Raw genomic sequence first — 23,349 nt, forward strand, 5'->3', positions numbered from 1 at the left:
GTTGGCGAGTACTCACGAATATGAAGTTTACACACAAGCCGAGTGGCGAGTAGAATACTATATACTTTTTATACGACGGTTTAATAACACATCAAATTTACAAACAATTTCTAAAGTCCGACTTTGTAACACTCCCGCTGCCTTATCGAATCTAATTAATCTCCATAGTTTATCGCATCGCAATTTGCGTCCTCCTATCCCGCGTTCCCGTGATCGCGCAATTAATCGCGTAGTTTGAGGTTCAAACATAATAATTTGGCCACGCTCCCCGTGAGTAATAAATAATTACTCAATGCGAAGAACTAATAAGAAGCTTCGAAAGTAATTATTACACACTGGTGTCGTCACCCGTGAGAAATAAATGTTTTTGCTAACTAAAAACTCTTTAATAATCCATCCATTAAACAACAGGAATATATAAAGACAGTTTAAAACGTCAGAAATGAATAATAATAATAATTTATACACCAAGCGAATTGAGCATACATTTATTTACCGAGAAGAACGAAGGCGAGTGGGCTAGTTCTTCTAGTGAATAATATGTTAAAGTCGCATGGTTTTATACAAATAATAAATAATTAATGTACGAAAAAGATGTAAGCTGTCACCCGTAGAAGTTTTCATTTGAGTTCTATTGGATTACAACATCGATTTGTAAACCTCAAAATAATAGTGTGCAACTCGGTGCAGAGCTAAACTAATAGAGTTTATTCAAAAACGTAATGATATAATTTCAGACATACCTATATATAATATATATATATAAAAAAATTACTCATTTGCTTTGTGGTCAATAAATCAGTTTTATCGTACTTGCTGACTTCGAAAATAGAGAGGAAGATGTGTACTTATGTAGTTAAGTATTAGACAGAAAACTGTATAGAACAACATTAACAATTACTTGCCACCAGAGGAAAAATTAAAAAAACTGTAAGACACTATAACATAAGTATTTTAGGTTAAGCATCTAGCAAGACTACTAAACAGTGTTTTTAATAGACGCTTGGGGATATTTATGAGACCAGCTCGTTTATTGGGAGGTTAAAGTTATACATATATTTCGTTCCACCCGCATTTACTTTAAATAACCATGAACAAATCAGAGCGTTATAAACTGGAAAACATAACATTATTTGACTATTTTTCGTTAAGAATTGTAAAATTGTGTGCATGTGCAACAATCTTTTTTTGGTGATAAACAATCAGAGTATTTTTTATTTGGGATATTAATATTATTATATTTGCTTAAAATAATTGACATTTAGAATGGTGTCGACATAAATTCGTTGGCCAGATTAATCACTTTTAATGTAAGAAAACCATACCGTCTGACAGGAGTAAGTTTTGATAAGATTTGTGTATTTTTGCCAAGTTTAATTCTAACACCCATATCTCACGAATGTGCATAAGAATTTCAAATAATGTTCTTGCTACAACTCCAAAATTACTTTATTTATATACAAATCTGTGAATAGATTTTGCAGTGTTCCACATTTTTGTCATATTTTTTTATATCTCTTAGTTATGAGTAACTATGTCGTTAACAGATACACTATGTATAAGATGCTTGATTTTTTTGACTATTTTAGAGTTGAAACCGTAGACCTCTGGAACATGGGAATTATTTAAGTTACTAATAATATCTCGTAGTTCGTTAAATGACATTTCTGAGAACGCAAACTTATCTGATACATTCAAAATCTGAAACTGTGTAGATGTTACATGTTTTGGTGTTAATTCTTTTGATTGTTGTCGGTTGATACTTCTTATTGGCTACTTAAATTTCATACAAAATCATGTTTTTATTCAATACAATATTTTATCCAAAGTTCCAACAAGAAGTTACATTTTCTCAAAAACACATTTAAACTTTCTAATTGTATCATTTACAGATTTAATTAAAGTTTAGATTATTCTAAAACCAAGATTTGTTTCAAAGTGAAAAAAAATTAAAAAAATGTTTACCCGGCGCCTCCACCATTTCATTTTCACAAGGGGGCAGGCAAACATAGGTTAGTGAGTTGTAGAAGGTATTGGTAATGATCGATAGGGGTTGGTAGTGACCGATGGGTTCTATTTTGTATTTTTGTCGCCAACACTGCGAGTGGAAACAGCTAGTTACCAGACAAGAGCCCCGCCGAACGCAGGAGTACATCTGTCTTCACTGGCCGTCACCCCTTAGCTTTATGGCAACCCATTATTATACCACTATATAGATTAGACAATACAATGAACATCTGTATACTGCAGTTTCGACCTCCTTAGGTCTCATCAGTACAGCATATTTCGAAAATACGTAATGGAACCCCTCGGTCACTACCGACTCCTATCGGTCATTACCGATACCTTCTACAACTCACTAACGTACGTAACTCTCTCATTCACTGACAAATTAAAGACCACTGATGAATTGATAATGCAATACTTATACATGAACAGTAGTAAATAATCATTAGTTAAAGCTGGGCTAACCGCCTTTAAATAAAGTGACTAGTAGAACTGTTAAGTATTATCAGTTACTTTAAAAAGTGTAGAAATTATAATTTTACCTGGCCCGCGAATTGGAAAAATGAATTTAACCTATGTGCTAGACAAGAATACTATATACCTAGTCAAATTATTACTACCCCGAATAATCAGTTATAATATCACAAGAGCATAGAAAATAATCGAAAATACTAACCGATTAACGAGACTTATAATCTGAAAAACTACGAGACCGAAGGTCGAGTGGTGTTTCTGATTATTGTCGAGTTAAGAGGTTAGTATTGAGATTATTTTCTAATGCTCGAGTGATATTCGTTACGATTATATAATGAATTGACAGTATACTAATTACATTTACACTAAATTAACTTTAATTATTATGAAAATGAAAAATACAGTTATTATAATAAATATTATTTGTATTAAGAGGTTCCTGCTGTTGAAGGGAGGACGTTGATGGCACTGATGACGACGAAACATTTTGATTGTTCCGAATTTGATTGATGATTTTGGTATAATGCTGTTCGTTGAGTTTTAAGTATGGTTTCAACGAGTTTGGTGTAGAATAACCAGTTACTTTGATAATCTCCTGCCAATTTGCACCAGCATTTGCTAATACACTCACTGCGGATGAACGGTTAGAATGGTTGGTGATTCTTGCCTTTTTTGTGTCTATTCCAATATGCTCTGCACCTAAACGTGTCCATTTACTTATCTGATTTACGCCAACAGGGCAGTTCTTGCACCAAACATTTGTTGTCTTCCAATTATTATTTGGTGTTAAAAATAACCGGTTCGTCTTGATGTTCGGGGTGCGCTTGAACATCATTTTTTCATACAACCTCACTGGACACAAATCTTCATTTTCTTTGATCGGTGTCAGCCACTTGCTGTCGACGAGATTTTTGATTGTCCTTCAAAATTAAGAAATTCTTATCCCATAGCTTGACGAAGATTTCTGTTTAGAGAAAAAATTTAATACATAATTGTTCCGATCTCCAAAAAGAATATACTGGAGTAATTCAAGATTATTTAAAACAAAGTCATCTACAAAGGGTCTCTGTGCAAAATTATGTTATGCCACATCATGCCGTTTATAAATTAAATAGTACTAGCACACCGTTGAGAATAGTTTTCGACACCACTGTATAGGGTGTATAGGGTGACAATTTTGATGTTGTAGGATTGCTTTTTAATTTTTGATTATGGCCCGTGGCGTTTATAACTGACATTCACCAAATGTATCGCCAAATATTTTAGTTATTGAGTTATTTGCGAAGACCATCAACGTTTTCAAGGAATACTTGGAGATTTTCTTGGGAGATTCTCTCACTATTTACGAATTGACCACGTTAATTTTTAGAGTCACGTGTTCCCCTTTTTTGGCCATACGCACTTTTCATCAACTAGCTGAAGATGAGGTTACGACATACCGTTGAAATACTTTCCCGAAATAAGTATGTAGACAATTTGGTTTGTAGTGTGGAATCAATAGATAATACTAAAATCTTGTAGAAGGCAACTTGTCGTTTCATGTTCAATCTGACGATTGTAACTGTACTATTACGTTGATCGCTAATTAAAATCGGCGTGGGTAAAACTCAACAATTTATTTTGCAGTAATACGAAACTACACGACTAATTACACAACGATTATATATAGAATAATTCCGACTGGAATGGATTTGACTAGACTCCTCGGATCGTCTGGACTTCACTGACTGCTCCCGACGGTGGTTCCCATTTAAGCAGCCACTCGGTCCTTCTCGAAATGTCTCCGTCACCGCTTCTGGGCTGTTCTGGAGCACCCATCGCGACTTCCGCTTCCAGGCCGTCCGGCCGCCGTCACCGATGATGATGAGGCACAACCAGAAAAAACCCATAGGCGTCGTACCGGGGCAGCGTATGGGTTTATTTCGTAACAGTACTAAACTATACTCTCACTAGTTGCTCGTTTTTTTATTCTTTAACGTTGATTGTCATTCTAGTGGCTAAGTTACAAATTAAAGAGTTGTGGATGTTACACTTAGATTGGAATGAAGTTCCACACGATCCAATTCTAAAGTTTTTTCTCACCATCTAACATATGCTTGGTGCACTAGTGTCGAAACTGCCGAAACAAAAATTGCAGCCCAATGACAAATATACAGATTTGTCATACGGAAGGACGATAAAAATACTTACTCTCTAAAAAGTCGGCAACTAGAAAGGACAGAGATTTGTGTATTGTCTTTTAAATGCTACAGGTGTGAGATCAGAAAAATCTGATTTTAGTATATAAAATGTTACAAAACTTTCCAGAAAAGTTTTCACACTAGTTTATATATCCCGTTCAAGGTGTAATGAAACATTTATGGCTTGTATAGATCCATGCTGTGAAAAAACATTTCCGATGAATTCGTGAAAGCTTAACCATAACAAAATGATTGTTACTTAATTAAATTGGTTAAATTTTAATTCGTAATGGACGTGCAGTAGTTTAACTTAACTTTTTGAACTTAAAGCAAAATAGCCCAATTTTTCGTTTCTTATAGGTATAGGAATCTTCTTTCATCAGTCGGTGTATGTTTATTATCCAACACCGAAAACAAAAAAATGTCGACGCGTTTTGCCAAATAGAATTTAGTTTTGTCTAGATAATGCCGACGTGGTTGGCGAAAAGCGTCGAGAATTTCGATGTTTTCGATGTTGTGGAGTAATAAACGTTATAGCTTGTTATACAAGCAATTTTTTTAAACTAGTAGTAAATATACACAAATAAAATTTATATTTTCAGCCTAATATGGACATTTAATGTTTAGATTGAATGACATTTCAACTAATTCGTCACACAGCTTTTGAACCATTCCTTTGCTTTCAAGAAGAGGAAAAATTATGATGGTGATGAAGTTACACGAATATTCTTGGCTGTCTTTTCATTTTGTCCAGGTTTAATATAAGCTTGCTGAAAATATAATGTTGGAACTTGCAAACTTATGTATGCAAATTCCCAGAGGACATTACTTACCTTGTTATTCCACTTTTCCACTTTCGTGAAAACTTACCGAAGCACTCATTATACATAATTTGTGACATAACAGTGTTATGCAGCCGAGGCAGCTGAGGATAATAAGAGTAAAGTTAAGCCTCCACATTAATATCAATATTAACTTTGGCAAGAGTCCGGCCCTGAAAGCATGGTAGGATGTATCTATAGCAACGCGGCTGGAACGTCGCTAAAAGATCCGTAAAGCGTAGACATTTCAGCATCTGCCGTCGTCCTGAAAAGAACGGTTAAGAGCTTTTCGCGGTTATCGCGATTTAACCGGAAAACAATATATTTATCACGTCCGAAAGATGATATTCTTTTTCTCTATAGACAATCGCAAAATCTTGCAATTTAATATTAGCACACAGCTTTGTTGACAGTGACAGTGCACGATGGTCAGATTTACCAAAAAAGATCTGCCTGAAAAAGAACAATTACTAAACGGAATGGCAGAAATTGACGAGGATTCGATTAGACCAATTAATGGTGAGTCTTTCTGCTTGAAATAACATTACATACTTGTACTGTGTGGGTTGAAAGATCATCCATCACTGGCTGACAGTTTTTATTCAACAGAAGGACTTGGATTTTGTGTTGACAATAATGTAAATGGGTGTGTTTTTATAATATATTATAAAAGAAACAGATTTTTTAAGTTCTATGGCAAATAAGATTGCGCAAGAATCACCTGACGTTAGATTAAAGGGTGTCGAGTCATAAATTCTGCCGCAATAACATTTCACCAAAGTTTGCACCTCATATCTTCCCTCTTTGTAGTAGTTTATCTTTCCTTGAAAGGGCACGAAATATCTAACATTTAACCACTGTATAAATCATTTATTCTGATGCGGAAGAGTTACCAGATACAATGACAGCAATAGCTTTAAAAAGCTTAAAATATCTAAAAGTAAGAGGTATGTATTGTATTCTGTATTGCTGTTATATCTAAAGTGAATACTTTTCTTGTATCTTTTTCTTATAAAATGTAGTACTTAAATAAGTTAAATATGTATATATCAGATTTGTATATTTTAATTTTAAAACACCGTATATAATTTTCAGCAGATATTTCACTGTAAGTGTTGTAAAACATAGTGGGACATTACAATAACTGTAAAATTATCAACAATTTGCTTCAGCAAAAAAAATAAAACATTAAAGTAAATTATATATTTGAAAATAACTAAGTAGTTTTTAAAGTTTTGTGTCTTATTTTACTATTCCTAGAAGAAGGTGGGGCAATAGGTACGCAAATGTTAGCATATGAGAAAATAATAATAATCATTATTATAATCATTATTATATTGGTTGTACAGATAACATCACGAGTAAGCAAATAAAAATAAATGCATATAATTTTCTACCAAAAAATGTTACACATTTAATATTGCATAATATTGAGGTGGAGTAATAAATGAAACTAAATTTTAGGAGAAAAATATAAGCAGACATGAGTATTTTTTTATCGCTATTCCTCACTAATGATTCTTTTCCAATCTTTTTTCATGATATCTTTATTTTTTTTCGGAACTAATTTGGTCGCGACAAATATATATTTTCGTGTTCATTTTCAAACAGCTTCGAGAGACTTCTTTATAATTCGGTACTTGTTCCACTTTGAACTGAAATGTTGTAAAAAGATATAGTACAGGATTATGAAAAAAAAAATGCTATGATAATTTCTTTGTTATTATATCATTCGCCCCAGTTAAGGTAAATTAGCTTTCAAAGAGTAAATATGTAACATATATCAATACCATGAGATATTACAAATTATAGGTGCAAATAAAGCGACACAAGTTAAATATTTAGAATAGACTTTGAAGACTACAATTATTCAGCCTCGTTTTAAAAACGTATTTCAAAATTTTAGACATATTATGATTTGCAGTTTTTATACTCGTATAATTGTTGCGGGCCAAATTTCTAGCACTTTGACCAAATGACTGAGATCTGTGTATTATAGTAGTGAATAAGAATGCTCATTTAAAACAGAAGAAATTATTTCGTCCGCGAAAAACGGCTTGTTAAACTTTGCATTGTTTTTTTCGAAAATTTAAGCAAGTGATAAGATTTCATGTAGAAGAAAGAAAAAACGGACAAAAAATCAAAATGTGAACTTGATTTAGATTTAAAAAATTTAAATATAGTAAAGTTAAAACTAAATGATGGACAATGCGCTAAATATTACAATAACAAATTATAGTTTAATAACTATTATTTAAATTAATTGATGTAAATAAATTATTTTTATAACAGCAATTCCTTTCAAATGAAGTCATACAAAATACTGACATTAAAAAAAAAGGAAATCAAAATTTGCTGTTTTAAAACCTTATCTCTGAGAAAATGGCATCGCATTTTTAAAAGCTGCGTATTGTGTTTATCTTAATAAATATAACTTACTACGTAGACAGACAGACGGAAACGCCAGGTCTACTTTTTCGCACTCTAGGGGTCATGAAAAAACATGAAAGTAACCATTTGTCGTATGGACTTTGTTACAATATTTAATTTCTTAGCTTATGCTCGGAAAGTAAAAAGCGGTTATTGTGTCGGATGTTAAAAGTCTTAAATTGTTTTCTTTTAAAAATCAATCAGCATAATCATCAAACGACACACTTTTAGAGCAAACATTTTATTAGTTCATAAAAGTCGCTAAAATTAATCGGAGTTTGCCGAACCACATTAGATATCACCACGTTTTAATGTTTGATTCAATAATAATTAATTTAGATGTTGGTATTTGCTTTGATCGATTTTCGATATCCAATATATTATTAAGTAACTGTAACTGAGAATGATATCTACTTATTTCAACATGATGAGAAATCTTTATATAGCTAGACATAAATCGGAAAAATATTAGATATTAGTATTCTTACGATTATTAATCTTATAATATATAGTATTTGTTTTATCTAATTACTGTCATAGATATATCAGACATTGACCATTTTTTAGTACTTTGTGGAGTGGTGGACTGGTATTATTTCTTCAAAATTAACATTAGCTATAATGATTAAAATTTTACTTGACAGACGACTTGTAAGTTAAATCAGTACAAGTCAATTGATTGTTAAAAAATATCTCATTATTAGTGGAATGTTGTTGTGCAGAAACTGTAGGTCGTTCATATAAACAAGTCATATATATGTTTTCGAATGATGTACTCATTATATACGCTAGTGACAAAATAATGAAATAATGACACACACAATTCGAAAGATGACTTTTTTAACATTGTGTACAGCAAAATTTAAACAATATAAATAAGTACCTACTTTCGTTTATGGATCTATATGTTTCATAGTATTTACACTAATAATATTTTTTCTCATGGTTTTAGATCAAAAGTTGTAAAGGAATAATTTGTTAAAAAGTAACGATTTTTTCTGTGTTTAAAAATGGAAAAACGTCAAGGCGCTGTTAAGAAACACAAACGTCATTAACTCATTAGTTAGTCGATACCTCCATGGTTGATACAAATTAATTGTAGCAAATTATTTTTTGTTGAACAGAAGTTGTAGAAAAAATGGTGTGTCTAAGTCGTCCGTGAAACGTCCTTGACATTCTCGAATGGTGTTTGAACTCGGTTACGCCTCATTAAAAAAAAATCTTTACCCTAAAGCACCAATCCGGGCACTGTTGCCCAAGTAATTATTTTTTCACATAAATTGTTCTTAACTATTTCTATTCTTATCTATATTATATCGTAAATATATAAAGAACTGATACATTTATTTAAACAAAGAACCGCAACAACAGTGCCAACGACTTTTAAGAAAAATATCGTGCAAACTGATTATTTTCGATCTAAAATGGTAAGATTTTTTTTATTGAGTAATAACTTCCTAAAATTGTGTCAGGTATCTTATCTGGCAACAAGTTGCCTTTGTTGTCGTAAAATTTACTATATTTTGGGCTTTGGAATAATACACTTTCGAACAGACGGCCTTATAACAATCGTTTAGTAGCTCGTAACAACAGCTGGAAAGCTTTGATGTTTTGAAATGCTTTTAAACTTGAACGTAAATATACTGCAAAGGTATGTACACAAACGAGTATTCACGTCATCAACACCACGTCACAACAAAATTATAAGTTTTTTCGGAGACGACGTCACCATAACACATTAATCTTAGACTTACGTCAAAACACATTCCATTTTTTTCGTTTCCTTAATTAAAATTGACGTTTTTAGATTTTCGGGTTTATAATTTAACGTTTTTAACTGGATGTAATCAGTAATCAAACTCGATGTCAGCACAATTTTGGATTTAACTCCAACGTACCTTATCTAGCGGACAAGTGATGTATTGAACTAAATTCTATTTTCTCGTCTTCCCTCAATATTAAAACACTAAGTGCCTAAAAATAAATTCGTTTCTCTAGGAAATTTGCATTAGTGTTTTTATTGGTACAGATCGAAGTTATAATTATGTAAAAAATAGTGTTTTGTATAACCATATAAGCATATTAAAGGAGGATTTTATAACTGGTGGACTGACGAAAATGTAAATAAAATATTAATTGCTCTATGGGCTCCTTTAAAGTTTCCTTAAATTCTCTTATGGTATGATATAAACGTGATAAATTGAATTTTAGAAAAAGTGGACACAACTGACGTAACTGACAACTGCGGGTTAGAAATTTAAACTTAGTACATAATCATGTCCTTACAAAATTTTGTTTAGAAGAGTGCATTTTCCTGCATTAATTTATTGCTTTCATAAATATTTTTCCGCTATTAATTTTGTTGTGCTTTTGCATATCTACTATAATTACGTCAATTAAAAAAAAATTTTCTCGAGGCATGCATTGCTAGAATTTACGTAAAACAGAAACAAATAAACAATAAAAGCTAATTCAACCAAAAAAATGTTTGACTTGTTCTCAGTCATTACCATAACATTTTAAACTTGCTTGTGGAGAAACTGTGAATATACATAACCATGCGTAAGTACTCATGTTTTAAATTAATGTTCTACTAAAAACTAACATCTGTCAAAAATAATTACCTGCAAACCGTTAGAAATGATCCCACATACCTACAACCACATTTCAGCTGCAGAACTTACAGATTTTGTTTACTTAACAAGCTGCGATATATTGCAGTCACGATCTTTTTAGACCGCCGCAAACCATGCAAATCTAGTAACTTGCTTGGTGAGCAACATTAGTAAGCTAAAGTTTTTCAGAAAGACTTAAGTACATGGTTTATGTCGATTGGGGTTGTCACCTATTTAAGATTTACGAATTGTGTCAGAAACCTAACCACTGTTGCCAGCTTAAATATCATCAACAAACATTACTAAACTAATTATTTTTTATTAAACAAATACAACTATTTTTTTTAAATGAAGTTCGATTTAATTCAACCCACAATTTCATCTGCTGTTCCCGCAAAATATAAAATCGATAACATTTTGGAACAGCAGGGTATTGAAGTGCTTAGACTTCCACTTTTACACTGTCAGTACAGTGCCTATATCAGTATTGAACTGATATAGGCACACTACAAACGTTACTATAATCAGAACATTCATGAACATGAACATGAACTGATGAAGTGATGACAAAGATCGAGTAACGCATTTGTGGTTAGAAGCTTTGAACAAGTGTGGAAAAATAGTATTCGCCAATACGAAGAATTAATTCAGACCGACTGGCACAGGGAAATGGGGAATTTTCCCCTGGGTAGTATTCCACCAGTAATAATATCTTTGACAGACTCTAATACAGATCAAACAGCTGATGATGTGGACGTAACTGAAATGATGTCGATCCAATAGAAGATGATGCCGACGATATTTCTGTGGAACTGACGAGGGACAAGTTTACAGTAAAAAACTAATAACTTATTGTTTTTTCTCATCTGTATTTTAATTTAATTTTTTGTTCTATAATAAACTGTTGAGATGTTTTCAACAGTTTATTATAAAACTTTTAGTTTTAGTTTTTCCTAACGTAACTTCTAAAATTATTTACGTAAAACAAATTCTCCAAAACTCTCCAAATCAATATCTGCAATACTGTACTGACTAGTAGTATTTTCAGCGGAAATTGCGACGCTGGAGAGTGTTTAATAAAACAAAAACAGATTATAACTAATCACTAATGAAAGACATATTGTGTTGAAATATTGAGGTTAGGTTGCAAAACTTTTCCGCCCCAACAGATCAAACATTTTAGCAAGGACATATACATTAATTTAAATAGATGTAGTATAGTTTAATAATAACAGTACTGAATGCTCAAATTTTCGATAAAATGGGGCAGGCGCGGATACAGGATTTCGTTCAGGGGGGGGCAATTTTTGTGCAATTTTACCTATCTACCAGAAATTCGTTCTAAACAAAAAAAAATTATAAAATTTTAGCTAGTAAGTATACTCTTTTTCACATAACATGGGTGACATTTGGTTCTTTTGATTACAGGTATAGTGTATAGTAGAATCTCGATAATCCTAATTAAATGGGAAAAAGGTGTGTTCTGATTAACGATTTGTTTGGATCAGCAATTTTCTCAAAAATCTGAAAGGGAATTGAATAACAACTTCATACACAACTGAAAACAAACTTCAAGAATAAACCTAAATTTTATTAAACAAAAATTAAAGAATTCTTAAGCAACAATGGATAATAGATTCATTCTAAAAAAATATTACTCCGTGACCATAAACACGCTATCTTTTGGAATAAACACCCCGGGATCTATACCCTGAAATTTTTCAGAATTTTTAGATGAATTTTTCAAAAATGAAATTTTCCATAATGTATTCATATTACCTCCATTATGCAAATTTCGACCCATTCTCGACGATTTTCGAAATTTAACTAAATATATTTTCTTGTAGATTTTGGACCTCAGAAGTTACTTCTGGCTTCATTTCTTCGATAACTTAAACCATTTTTCCAGAATTGTTGAAATATCGCAATTTTTTTAAATTTCGAAAAATTCGAATTTCACAGCGAATTTCCCGAAAATATTGCTCCGTTACTATAAACATGGTATATTTTTGGAATCAGCACGTCGGGATATATATCTCTGAATTTTTTCAGAATTTTTAGGAAATTTTTTCGAAAATGAAATTTTTCTCATGCAAATTTCGACCCATTTTCGACGATTTTCGAAATTTAACCAAATACTTTCTCTTGTAGATTTCGGGTCTCCGATAACTTCATCCGTTTTTCCAGAATTAGTTAATTAATTCAGTGCTTTGAAATATCGCAGTTTTTAAAAATTTCGAAATATTCCATACAACATATGCAGAAAGATCTTGCGTCATTTTTGGAAGTAGATCAAGTTCAGATCGGATTGCAGAGTTTTTGTTCGAATTAAAGAGGCATCGACTTCAAATAGCCTCTGTTCGGATTACTGGATGTTGAGACAATCGTGAGTTCGGATTATAGAGGTTATACTGTATATACAAAATGAAATATGATTTCAAAATTTTGAAATTGGTCAAAATAAAGTACCTCGGTCGTTTGTCAGGGGGGGGCAATTGCACCCATTGCCCCCCCCCTGGATCCGCGCCTGAAATGGGGTGAGCCATTTTTGATGTGATCAACAAAATAGATTGCCTCAATCATTAATTTTTTTGATACACCTTGCAGAAGTAATTCAAATGAATGCAATGATAAACCATAATTATAAATTCACTACTGTAAAAATTTTGGGGATGATCCTATTGTTGGTAGGTATCATTAGATAAATTTTGGTTAACCTTTTTCGCATCTACGATGTATTCCTAACATGCGTGTAAAATTAACACAGACGACGAATATACGAAAACGAGGAACCTATTTTTTGCACTCTTAGAGTCATATAATGCCGAGAAAACATAAAAATAGCCAGTTGCCAGATGGACTCGATTACACTACTCTTCGGAAGTAAAAATGCTTTATATAGAATTTTTATTATCGACTGTTATTACCGAAATGGAGTGAAGCACAAAAAGGGTGAATGATCTTATTAAGCTTTATTGCAATGCATAGAAGAATTTATGGCCGTTGTGAAAATTTTGCCAATATAATTTTTTTTTAAATTAATTCCATGGCTCACTGGTGGATTTTTTTTTCGATCATATGGTATTTTCCACCTCAAACACATTTTGACAATTGTTATTTTTAAACTTCAGAATTTTGTCAATTATTTATAATTATATTAGGAATACAGATCCTGATTTTATTTATTCTGACAGCCGTGTATACTATAATACAATTTTTAAATAAATAAGTAAATAAAAGTGTGGAGTAATATTTTTAATAGTTTTGAATAATTGTAAATTGTTTTTCTTTACAATTTTTCCCACACCATACTTCAATCTCGTCTATAATAGAAAACTAACTCGGTTGAGAAACTTAAAAAAATACGCTTTATTAATATTATTATTTTCACATACCGTATCTAAAGATATCGTAAATTTCTTTTTCTAGGACTACTTAGAGCAGATAGAAGCTGTAGGCAAAGTAAATAGAATGTACAAATCATAAAAAAAGTTTTAATCACAGTAAAGAAAGTCAGAGCATAATGATAATATTAATGATTCTATAACAGTTGGTCGCAAACAATTGATCGCAATGTAAAATTATTCGTAAAGTATTTTCTTTTCATAAAATTGTATTTTTTGTATTCTAATACTCAAGTTTAAATAAATTAAAAAGATGTATTACTATGTGTTCTACTAATTTTGTGGCAATTATAACAAAAATAATGAAACTTTTGAAAATTCAATACTTCATTTTGTCTTCCTTATTAATGAAAATTACTTATTATGTTCTTTATAGACACTATCATCTTTTGTCTGCAATCAGTTATCGCATGCCACCAGTTGTACTTGTGACAAATTGGGTTGCGATGAATTGTTACTGCTATCGGTTTTGTCGCGACCAATTGAAGCGGTATCAATGTTAACCTGTTTAGGAGTGTCACGTCGATATTTAACTTCATTAACTACGAAGGGGTAATATAATTAATTGAAGTAATTAATTAGAAAATAAATTCATTAATAAAAATTGGTATAACGACCTGTGAATGTTCGATAAAAGAAAGGAGTAAGATTTTTCAATCAAATTTTTTGATGACGTTATCAACTTTTTAGTTGCGATAGACAGATATATTAATGTTAAAAGTGTAATACTAATAAAAGGTACTGTCTTTATAATAATAATGGTTTATTGTGTAACAAAACAATGTTTTAAAAGAGAAAACAATATTTTGCGCACCGTTAAAAATATATATGTATATTAGGTGGTAGAACGAATGCAACTTTGTTTACCACAGAACTAATGAAACGAAGACTGCATTTCTCTAAACGGCTATACAGTTAAATCATGATTTCTAGTACAAACTAAAGGCGTTTTGAAATTAAAAACTGACAATATATGTGGACATTCGAACTGATTTTTGAAGAGTTATTTAAAGCCAAACTGTTACGTAAATTTCTAAGCTAATTTTTATGGAGTGAAATTTAATATTTACATACAATACACAACCAAACAGTTTGTCACGTTATCTGTAGTAATTTGACAACCAATACCACTGCATTTCTAACTATTTGTTTGTGGTTAGTGTTTGTTCAATTAGTGGGGCACAATAAAGCTTCTTGCATTGAAGACTAAATAATTATGTAACTGTTAAAAAAAACTTGTGTATACAAAAATTGCAATGCCAACATGTTTCGTGCTCAGTGATATAAACTCAATTTTACTTTTCCGAGGACGCCATTAAAGATGATATTTATTGGTTCAGTGTATTATGGCTTATTGATTTTCGTAGAAACAAGCGCTTAGGTCGTGTAAATATTTGACGATCTTATTTTATAAATTATTATTGTTTGTCTGCAATTAAGTGTGGCAGCCACCAAGAACACATCCACCAATAATAAACAGTCATTGAACACTGTTTTGTTTTTATGTTAATTAATAAAAATCAAGGAAAATCGTAACAGCGACGCTGATAAATTTATCAGTCTATTTTTTTATAATTGAAATTTTTAATACAGAATATAGAAAAAAGAAGAGGGTAAAATAAAATGATCGTCAACTAAATCGAAATCGAATTTCATCGTAACATGATGTGTCTATTTATATCCAGGTTCTTTAGTGCCTGGAGCCACCAACTTCTATCCCTTTATCCACAGGATTAAGCTTGGAATACTCTAAAATAGAATTGATTTTACACCCTTAATAGCACTCTTGGCAAATCAAAATATTTATATTAACAAAAAATCTAATCCAAATTATTGTTAGCACAGAACACGAGAATTTCATAAATCAGTGCTAATGGATACAGTAGTTATTTATGTTATGTTTGACAATGAGTAAAATAATGCAATCGAATTCTTATTTGTTTATTTCATTTTATTTCAGTGGCCTGAATTTAAGCTAATTTTATTTAGTTTAAGTGATGATTTTTTTTATTTCGAAGATAAAAGTCCGATTATAATCGTATAATGACGATCGCTCTAAAAATATATCACGATTTTATAAAGATTCACATTCTAAATCACAGTTTGCTTAGACGTTTATAATTATTTTAATACAACTGATGACGTTGGTTTGTATTCGCTGAAGCACTTATTACGTAAATAAAAGGGAAAGAAACGATGAGCAAAATTTAAACGTTTAATTCTGGATACGTTCACAGTAAATTTTACATTTTAGGAGTTAAGTCGGTTTCTGATGACCTGATTTCTCACTGCTTCGCTATTTACGGAAAATCCCAAATACAAGAGGCTTCTCCGTTTGTACAAGAGAATTTCTAAGATCAATAGAGCAACATTGAAACTTCACGTGCTCTGAATAATGAACTCTGACATTAAATCTTTTTATTGATCCTTTGTGTTAACGATACCTGCCAGCCATCTAATGGTCGTTTATGCTATTAAGTTTTCATTATCTCAACCCTATCGTTAATATGTTGAGCCACGACAATGCAATTACCTTTTGTTAAGGTTTCGTAGCGATTAAGATTACTTATCGAAGATGTATTGCAACGTATTCGTTAACACAAAAAAGGCTGGCGGCAACTACATAGGTTGGTCATAAAATAACCCAATTAATAACAAAGTTTATAGACAACTAGACAAGCAAAGGTTAAATTTATACATACAAGAAAATTTAAAACCAACTGCTCTAAAATTTTGCAAACGTTTTAAGGGTATTGTAAACATGGTAATTCGAAATTAACCAAAAAAAATTAATGAATGAATTTATTTTATTTTTCAAGTCAAGAACGGCTGACACCATTTTTCCGAAAATTTGGCAATACGGTACTGTTCTTATTAGTATTGTTATTTAGTACAAATTGATATATTTGTCCCTGCTTAGAAACTGATGACATCATCACAAAATTTTATTATGAAAATTTATTTGACATATTGCATGTTTCTGTACCTGTTTATAATTTAATAATGCATGCCTGTTGTTTTTTTTTGCTGTGGCCTATCCGGCGAGCGCGGGGATTACTAACAATGAACTGAAAACATGTCCTAGAGATACAGTAGAATCGGAAGACTTACCTATCGATTCTTGAAAGCAGTAACAGACATAAACCAAATTTTACCTAGGTTTATTTTGATAAATGATAGTTAGTTTATAAACATTTTTTCATTTGTCAGTCAACGCTTTTCATGTCAAGGACAACCAAGTGTTGATTCATCCTTGTACTAAATTTTAATTCCGAATCTATTTTTTTTTATTTTACATAGATTAGTAAGAAAGTGCGTGTAAAAAAACTAATTTGTAAGAATGTAATTGCTCCAATTACTGCATACTGTAATCTTCATGTTATCCGCTTTTGGCGCAACTTTATAGGGAGTTTTATATTTTTGTAGTATGGATAGGTAATAAAATTTAACTTGGTGAAAATCAAAATTAAAATCTGTAAGAATTTTCAGGGAGTTATATTCTTTTTTGTTAGGTATTCTAGTTTTTTTTACAGATACGCGAAAATGTGAGAAGAGGAATCAAAACAGAGTAAGATGCAGCAATTAATAAAAATACAAGTGCTCTGTTTGAAAAAAACTCACAAACGACATTTAAATATTATAATATAGTAGTTGTATATGAACACTTTGTATACTAAAACTCAATTTTTTCTAGCCAACAGGTATTAATAATAAGTCTATTGCATTTTTTTGTGAGCGTGTTGTATGGTTTTAACATGTAATTAAATAATTTTATAAAATTTCTTGTATCAGAAAACAGGAAAAATTTTCGTTGCATCTATAGATGATGTGGCGAAAGAAGTAAGAATTTTACATCTGTCGATCGCTGATGATAACAAACATTCCTAACAAGTTGTTCTATTAAGGGTTCGTTGTTATAAACATAGACAGTAAAGCGTTTATTTGTCTTCGTTTTTTTGCTAATTTATACATCATGTGTCAATAAAATAACGATCACTAATTAAATTAATAATTTTTAAAGTTTGGTATTGCGAAATTTTTCAGGGTGACCGATTTTTTTTTGCTATCGAACGTGCGACCGCCGATCTGCATGCTGACGCTTTAACTGCATCGCCACGGACGGTTATATTCTGCATTATTGGTAAAATGTGATTATACTGTGTTAATTTTTTTGTGAATATTTGGTCGTTTAGGGAAAAACTCAAAGCGGATTCATACACCCCAAGTATACGAGTATATTATTATATAACATTTAAATCGTTTTAAAATAGCATTCTTTGAAATGAGGTTATCAAATTGTTGGTGTGGCTAATTAACCAAATTTTGGTTAACGTTTTTTAATATACACACAAAATTTGACAACAATTGGTCTAACAGCTTACGCTTAGGAAGTGAAAATGACACTATTTAAAGTATGCCTACTTTTGTTCAAAATTTACAACTTACAAAATAAATGCTTTAGTTTAAATATCTATTAAAAATCTGAACAACAATATTATTCATACAGTCCAATTATATTATTATTATTTTTGGTGGTTTTATACGTTCAAGTTAATGTTACAAATAACACATGTGAATTGTTTAAAAAGTAGATGTGTATTAAAGACTCAAATAGTATTTAAAATGAATATCCTACGTGTTGTATAATAATAATGTCGTCGGTTGTTGACAATGGTGCTCTATAATTTACGGTTTTTATGGCTATTCGATAACCGATATGCAATAAAAACCACTTCGCAATTAACTATGACGTCGGGAGAATCCCTCCTAAGTACAATTTCATTTTAATGCAGTGTATTCACGTCAGATAAATTTCAGCTATTTTCATTAAAATACTTGGTCTACTGAAATTTTCAGAGCAGTATTTTTAATACTTAATTTTTTTTAACCCGTAGCCGACTACGCAGAAAGATTTATTTATGGTTGTTATTTAGCATTGATAAACATGGTGATCCGTAAAACAAAAATTAGAACATTTAGTACCTACATAGTCAATAAGAAGTAAATTTTATTTTACAGTTTTTTAACTAAATATTTCGACACTTCGATAATGTTCTCGCGACTGCTATCAAACAGATTGTTTGTTTTAAATTTCTATTCGAATTTTGACAAGTCAATGACAGTTGTCTATCAATCCTACTTAAACAAATTTTATGTTTGATCGTTGGGGTAAACATGCTTTTTTGTTTAATTAATGGTTCATTTTTATTTGAAAAACCAGATAAAAGTTAAATAACATAAAAAATGTATATTTTTTTACCCGGAATCCTCAACAAACTAAAAGTTACATTCCCAGAGTTTTAGAAATAAGTAGAAAATTACGTACTAGTAAAATAAACTTTTCAATTGTAAATCGCATACTGTAGTAGGTATAAGTAAACACGAGATCTTATTAGTTGGTTCTTTCTGGTATGATTCATTTGACATGGAAATTCTCTTGAGTGTTTCAACAATAAATAATAACTGCACAGTAAGTTCCACTTTAATTGAATTATGAAATTACTTTTAAAATTGCTACCTGCGTAGACAAAAACACAATTGGAGAACAAAATACAACACTTTTATTAGTTTCAGTGGAAGCTAAAATGACTTTCATTTGTCATGTGACCATCCGATTTTTAAATTCTGTCGAAAAAAAAAATTATTATACGGTAGAATAAAAACCTAAATACAGTCGCCGCCAGAAACTCTTGGACGTAATTTTTTTTTCATTTTGAAAATTTTGATGCAGTCACCAATAATAATTCGCATGATAGATTGTCACCTACCTCATGAAAGCAGCCAATTATTATTATTAAAATGCTCCTATTATATGCAGATGATCCATTTTTTCTAAATGATTCAGAAGTTGATCTTTACAGGAAACTCATTTATTTTAGAAAAATGCTCTGCAGAGAATAAAGTCAACGCGGATAAAAGTAAAACAGGCTTCAGGGTGAACTCTAGATCCAAATTCTGTTATGGAGGACATCTGGCAGAAATTGTCAATACTTACTTTGGTGTGAGCTTTTGATATTCAGCAGGCTTATTTTCCTAAATTGTAAAATTCTCAGTAGTGCGAGCAAAACGATCCGCTGGTTCAGTAATGAGTAATAACGTTATCTATTAACTCTAAAATCAAATCATTACCAACTAGAATAAAGCTCTCTGATTTTAGAACATTAATAGGTAGTTTACTCTACTGTGCCGGTGCCGGTTGCAGATTGTATGGTACGTTTAGAAAATGGTTAGATAAAATTAATTTGCAGAATCGACAAAATAAATATCGATAAGGTACCCAAGAATTTGTGCTAAACGAAAAAAGGTAGGTTTGCGTCGTCCTATTCGCGTCACATTTTAAGGTAAAAACAAAGGCATTTACAAAATTTCTATATTTCTCTTCGTGCTCAAAAATAGCACAGTGACACATCGTTAAGGCCTATTTATTGAATAGAGAAAAACATTTTTGCAAGGATACATATATCAATTTGGATAGATGCAGTGTAATACTGATAATAATAGTAGGTACTATATTTCCAAATTTTCGGGGAAATGGAGTCAGTCGTTTTTTATTTAATCAATACAATAAACTGTCTCATTCATTAATTTTTTTTGATCACCCTGTACACTTGTACAGGTTATTCTAAAAACTATGAGTGCATTGATAAACCATAAGTATAAAGTCATAATATTTTGCATATTTCAGAGATGAGGTCATCAATTTTTTGGGAGGGCATAAACGAATATATTTTGATTAATAATTTACCATGATTACGATAATCTTAAAACGTTTGCAAGATTGGAGAGCATTCGGTGTTGCAGTTTCAAAGTTAAATTGTAAAATGTTGTGATACAATTTTCATTTTTTTTTCCAAATATCTCGATGTCTAGGGTGAAAACTCAACACGGATTCATACACAAGTGCAGAAGTATCTTATTTTATACAATTAAAAACAGATGCAGATAACATGATCCAATTGGTGGTGGAGAAGATTAGCTAAATTTTTGAATAGCGTTCTACCATCTACATTTTCTAAATGATAGTCGTAATATATTATCTAGGATTATCTATATAATAAAACACGACACAGACAGACATACAGACGGAAACGGGGGACCACTTTTTCGTACTCTAGGGGATCATGAAACATCGAAAAAACATGAACGTGGCAAGCTACCCGATAGACTTGATTACTATACTTCCTTAACTTACGCTCAGGAAGTCAAAATCATTATTTGTGCGTTTGATGACATCATTTCGAAATTTTATTAAGAAAATCTCGCTTGGAACATACACATTCCTTTGTCTGTTGTTTAATGTCCCACCTCTGTTGTTATTTTCACTCAGCAGGGGTTATAACAACGAAATAAAGTTCCTAGCTTATTGTACTTCAAAATTCAGTCTAAATAACTTTAAACTATTTCTTGTTGCCCGGTTCCAAAGCGTGTCACATCTTCACTGTCAGTGTTCAGTTTAATGGTTATCGGCGAATTGGTTTACTTTTGTGGTTTACTTTATTTTCAGAACTTGATAAGAATGATAAGGTGTAGTAACACAAATTGCTCACTCTTTTCTTTTGCATAAATACATATAATCAAAAATAAATCTTATACTTTCTTGAATTTCCCTCGTCATATACCAATTATTTGCGTAGCTCTGGCTGCGCATATGTTCCAAACTGGATATCCTATAAGGATAGCAAACACAGCATTTCTTGGGGTCGAATCCTCTCATTACTATGTGTTTTTGGGTTGATCATTCTCCTAGTCCCTCTAATAATTCTATTATGATCGAACCTCTCCATTACGGCAAAATTGCAGATGCACTTAGTACTCTTTGATTTGTATTTGTTGTATTATGGGTTAATTGCACTTACCTACATTATGTATTTTGACGTTATGTTCATTATAAACATAATTATTTTGTAAAAATATAAATGTTATAAAATGTATCATCCTTTTTGTTATATTTTGTTTGTTCTGAAATTTCAGAATATGTAAAATGTGTTAATTCATTGCTATAATACCTATTAATTAATGTCACTGCCAATTATTCTAATAAGTTTAAATTAAAAGATGATTATCATACTGCTTCTTAATCATGATAAAATCATTTCAACTATTATTTCATCGCAAAGACATAGCAGAACAATCTCTATTCAATCTTAAACAGCGATTCTGAACTATGCGATTTCTACAAGGTTAGTGGTATATTAGTGTTATAAAAATGAACATTATCTGGTTAATTTCAAATAAACAGCGAACGCACTACCAATCTGTCAACATAATAAACCAGAATAAAAGATAAAATCAGTCTTTAAATTGCAACGCACTCTAACATTTCAAAAATAAGTCTTTTAATGCACTGTTGTGAAGTGTACAGGACGCCTGATAAGCGATCGAGTAGATGATTAGGCTGTATACTCCTTGTATAGTTAACGACTTTAGTATCAAACCGAAACGTACTAATAATTTCAACAAAAAACGACTTAATCGAGTGATTAAGAAGTTTTTACAAGGGAAGTGGATATACGAAGTATGAAAGCTCTATGCCTACGACGCTCTATTGAAGGTAAATCCACAACTCTGGACGCTATAATGATAGCGATATAATATACATGTGTGCTACCACGCGTAAATTTCGTAATAAACCCTAAAGTTCTTTATGTTTAAAGTGACTTTAAACCATTGTTACAATAATTTGTTGCTACGAGAAAAACTCACTTTAAATTTTAAACGAACTTTAATTTTATTATGAAATTGGCCCTTAATATTTTAAAGTTTTATAAAGTTTTACTAAAAAAGTGTTTTCTAATAGTTCGAGGCAATGATATCAAGAACATTTTTTTTTTATAAAAAATTCGAAAATTTTTCAAATCTAAGTTGTACTGGCGCACAAAGTTTCGAGTACGAATAAGAAAAACATAAGTTTTAGTGGAATATCCCATACATGATAAGGACAATATTTTCTTTTATTTGGTTTTGTGTCTCACACCCTGATTCTGTCGAGTGTTAGCCAGTTTAATTTAGTTTCTATAAAAAGTTTAAATTTTGATTTACTACCCACTCAACAGAGTGATAAGCTCGATTATATTACTTAATTTTCACTCCTAAACGACAATAATTAAAAAAAAAAGCAAATCATTACTCTCAAGGAAAACTGCCACGGACAAAACAGAAAATAAATAATTTTTCGTGTTAAAACTTTATAGACCTTTACCGATTCAAATGTCATGGCTAAAAAATGTTCGCCAACAGATCAATAGCAGCTCCTCTGCTAAGCAATTGCTTACAACTTTATCAAGTGGACCAAGTACATTTTTAATCTTTGACGAATACAAATTTATATTTCACCTTCCTTGCACGATTCCCTTAGAGAAAAATGGTACATTTTTACATTACAAAAATCAAGTACATTAATAGTGGAAGTAGTAATCCA

General features: G+C 31.2%; 1 protein-coding gene across 2 annotated transcripts in view; it reads left to right on the plus strand.

Moving 5' to 3' along the window:
* Vari (varicose) overlaps nt 1–23,349 on the plus strand; it is a 59,438-nt gene that overhangs the window by 8,885 nt on the left and 27,204 nt on the right. Inside the window, exon 1 of one of the 2 annotated variants that reach the window (XM_064057457.1) lies at nt 5,789–6,001. The exons of the other annotated variant lie outside the window; for it this stretch is intronic. Coding sequence (XP_063913527.1) covers nt 5,908–6,001 — 94 coding nt within the window. The 5' untranslated portion in view covers nt 5,789–5,907. Of the gene's footprint in view, nt 1–5,788; nt 6,002–23,349 lie in introns of those variants that run through there. 2 annotated transcript variants of the gene reach the window in all.

The sequence above is a fragment of the Zophobas morio genome, unplaced genomic scaffold (genome assembly GCF_036711695.1).
Source record: "Zophobas morio isolate AGI-343-1 ecotype UQ-CSIRO unplaced genomic scaffold, CSIRO_AGI_Zmor_V1 ptg000017l, whole genome shotgun sequence".
In the NCBI taxonomy this organism is placed as follows: Eukaryota; Metazoa; Arthropoda; class Insecta; order Coleoptera; family Tenebrionidae; genus Zophobas; species Zophobas morio.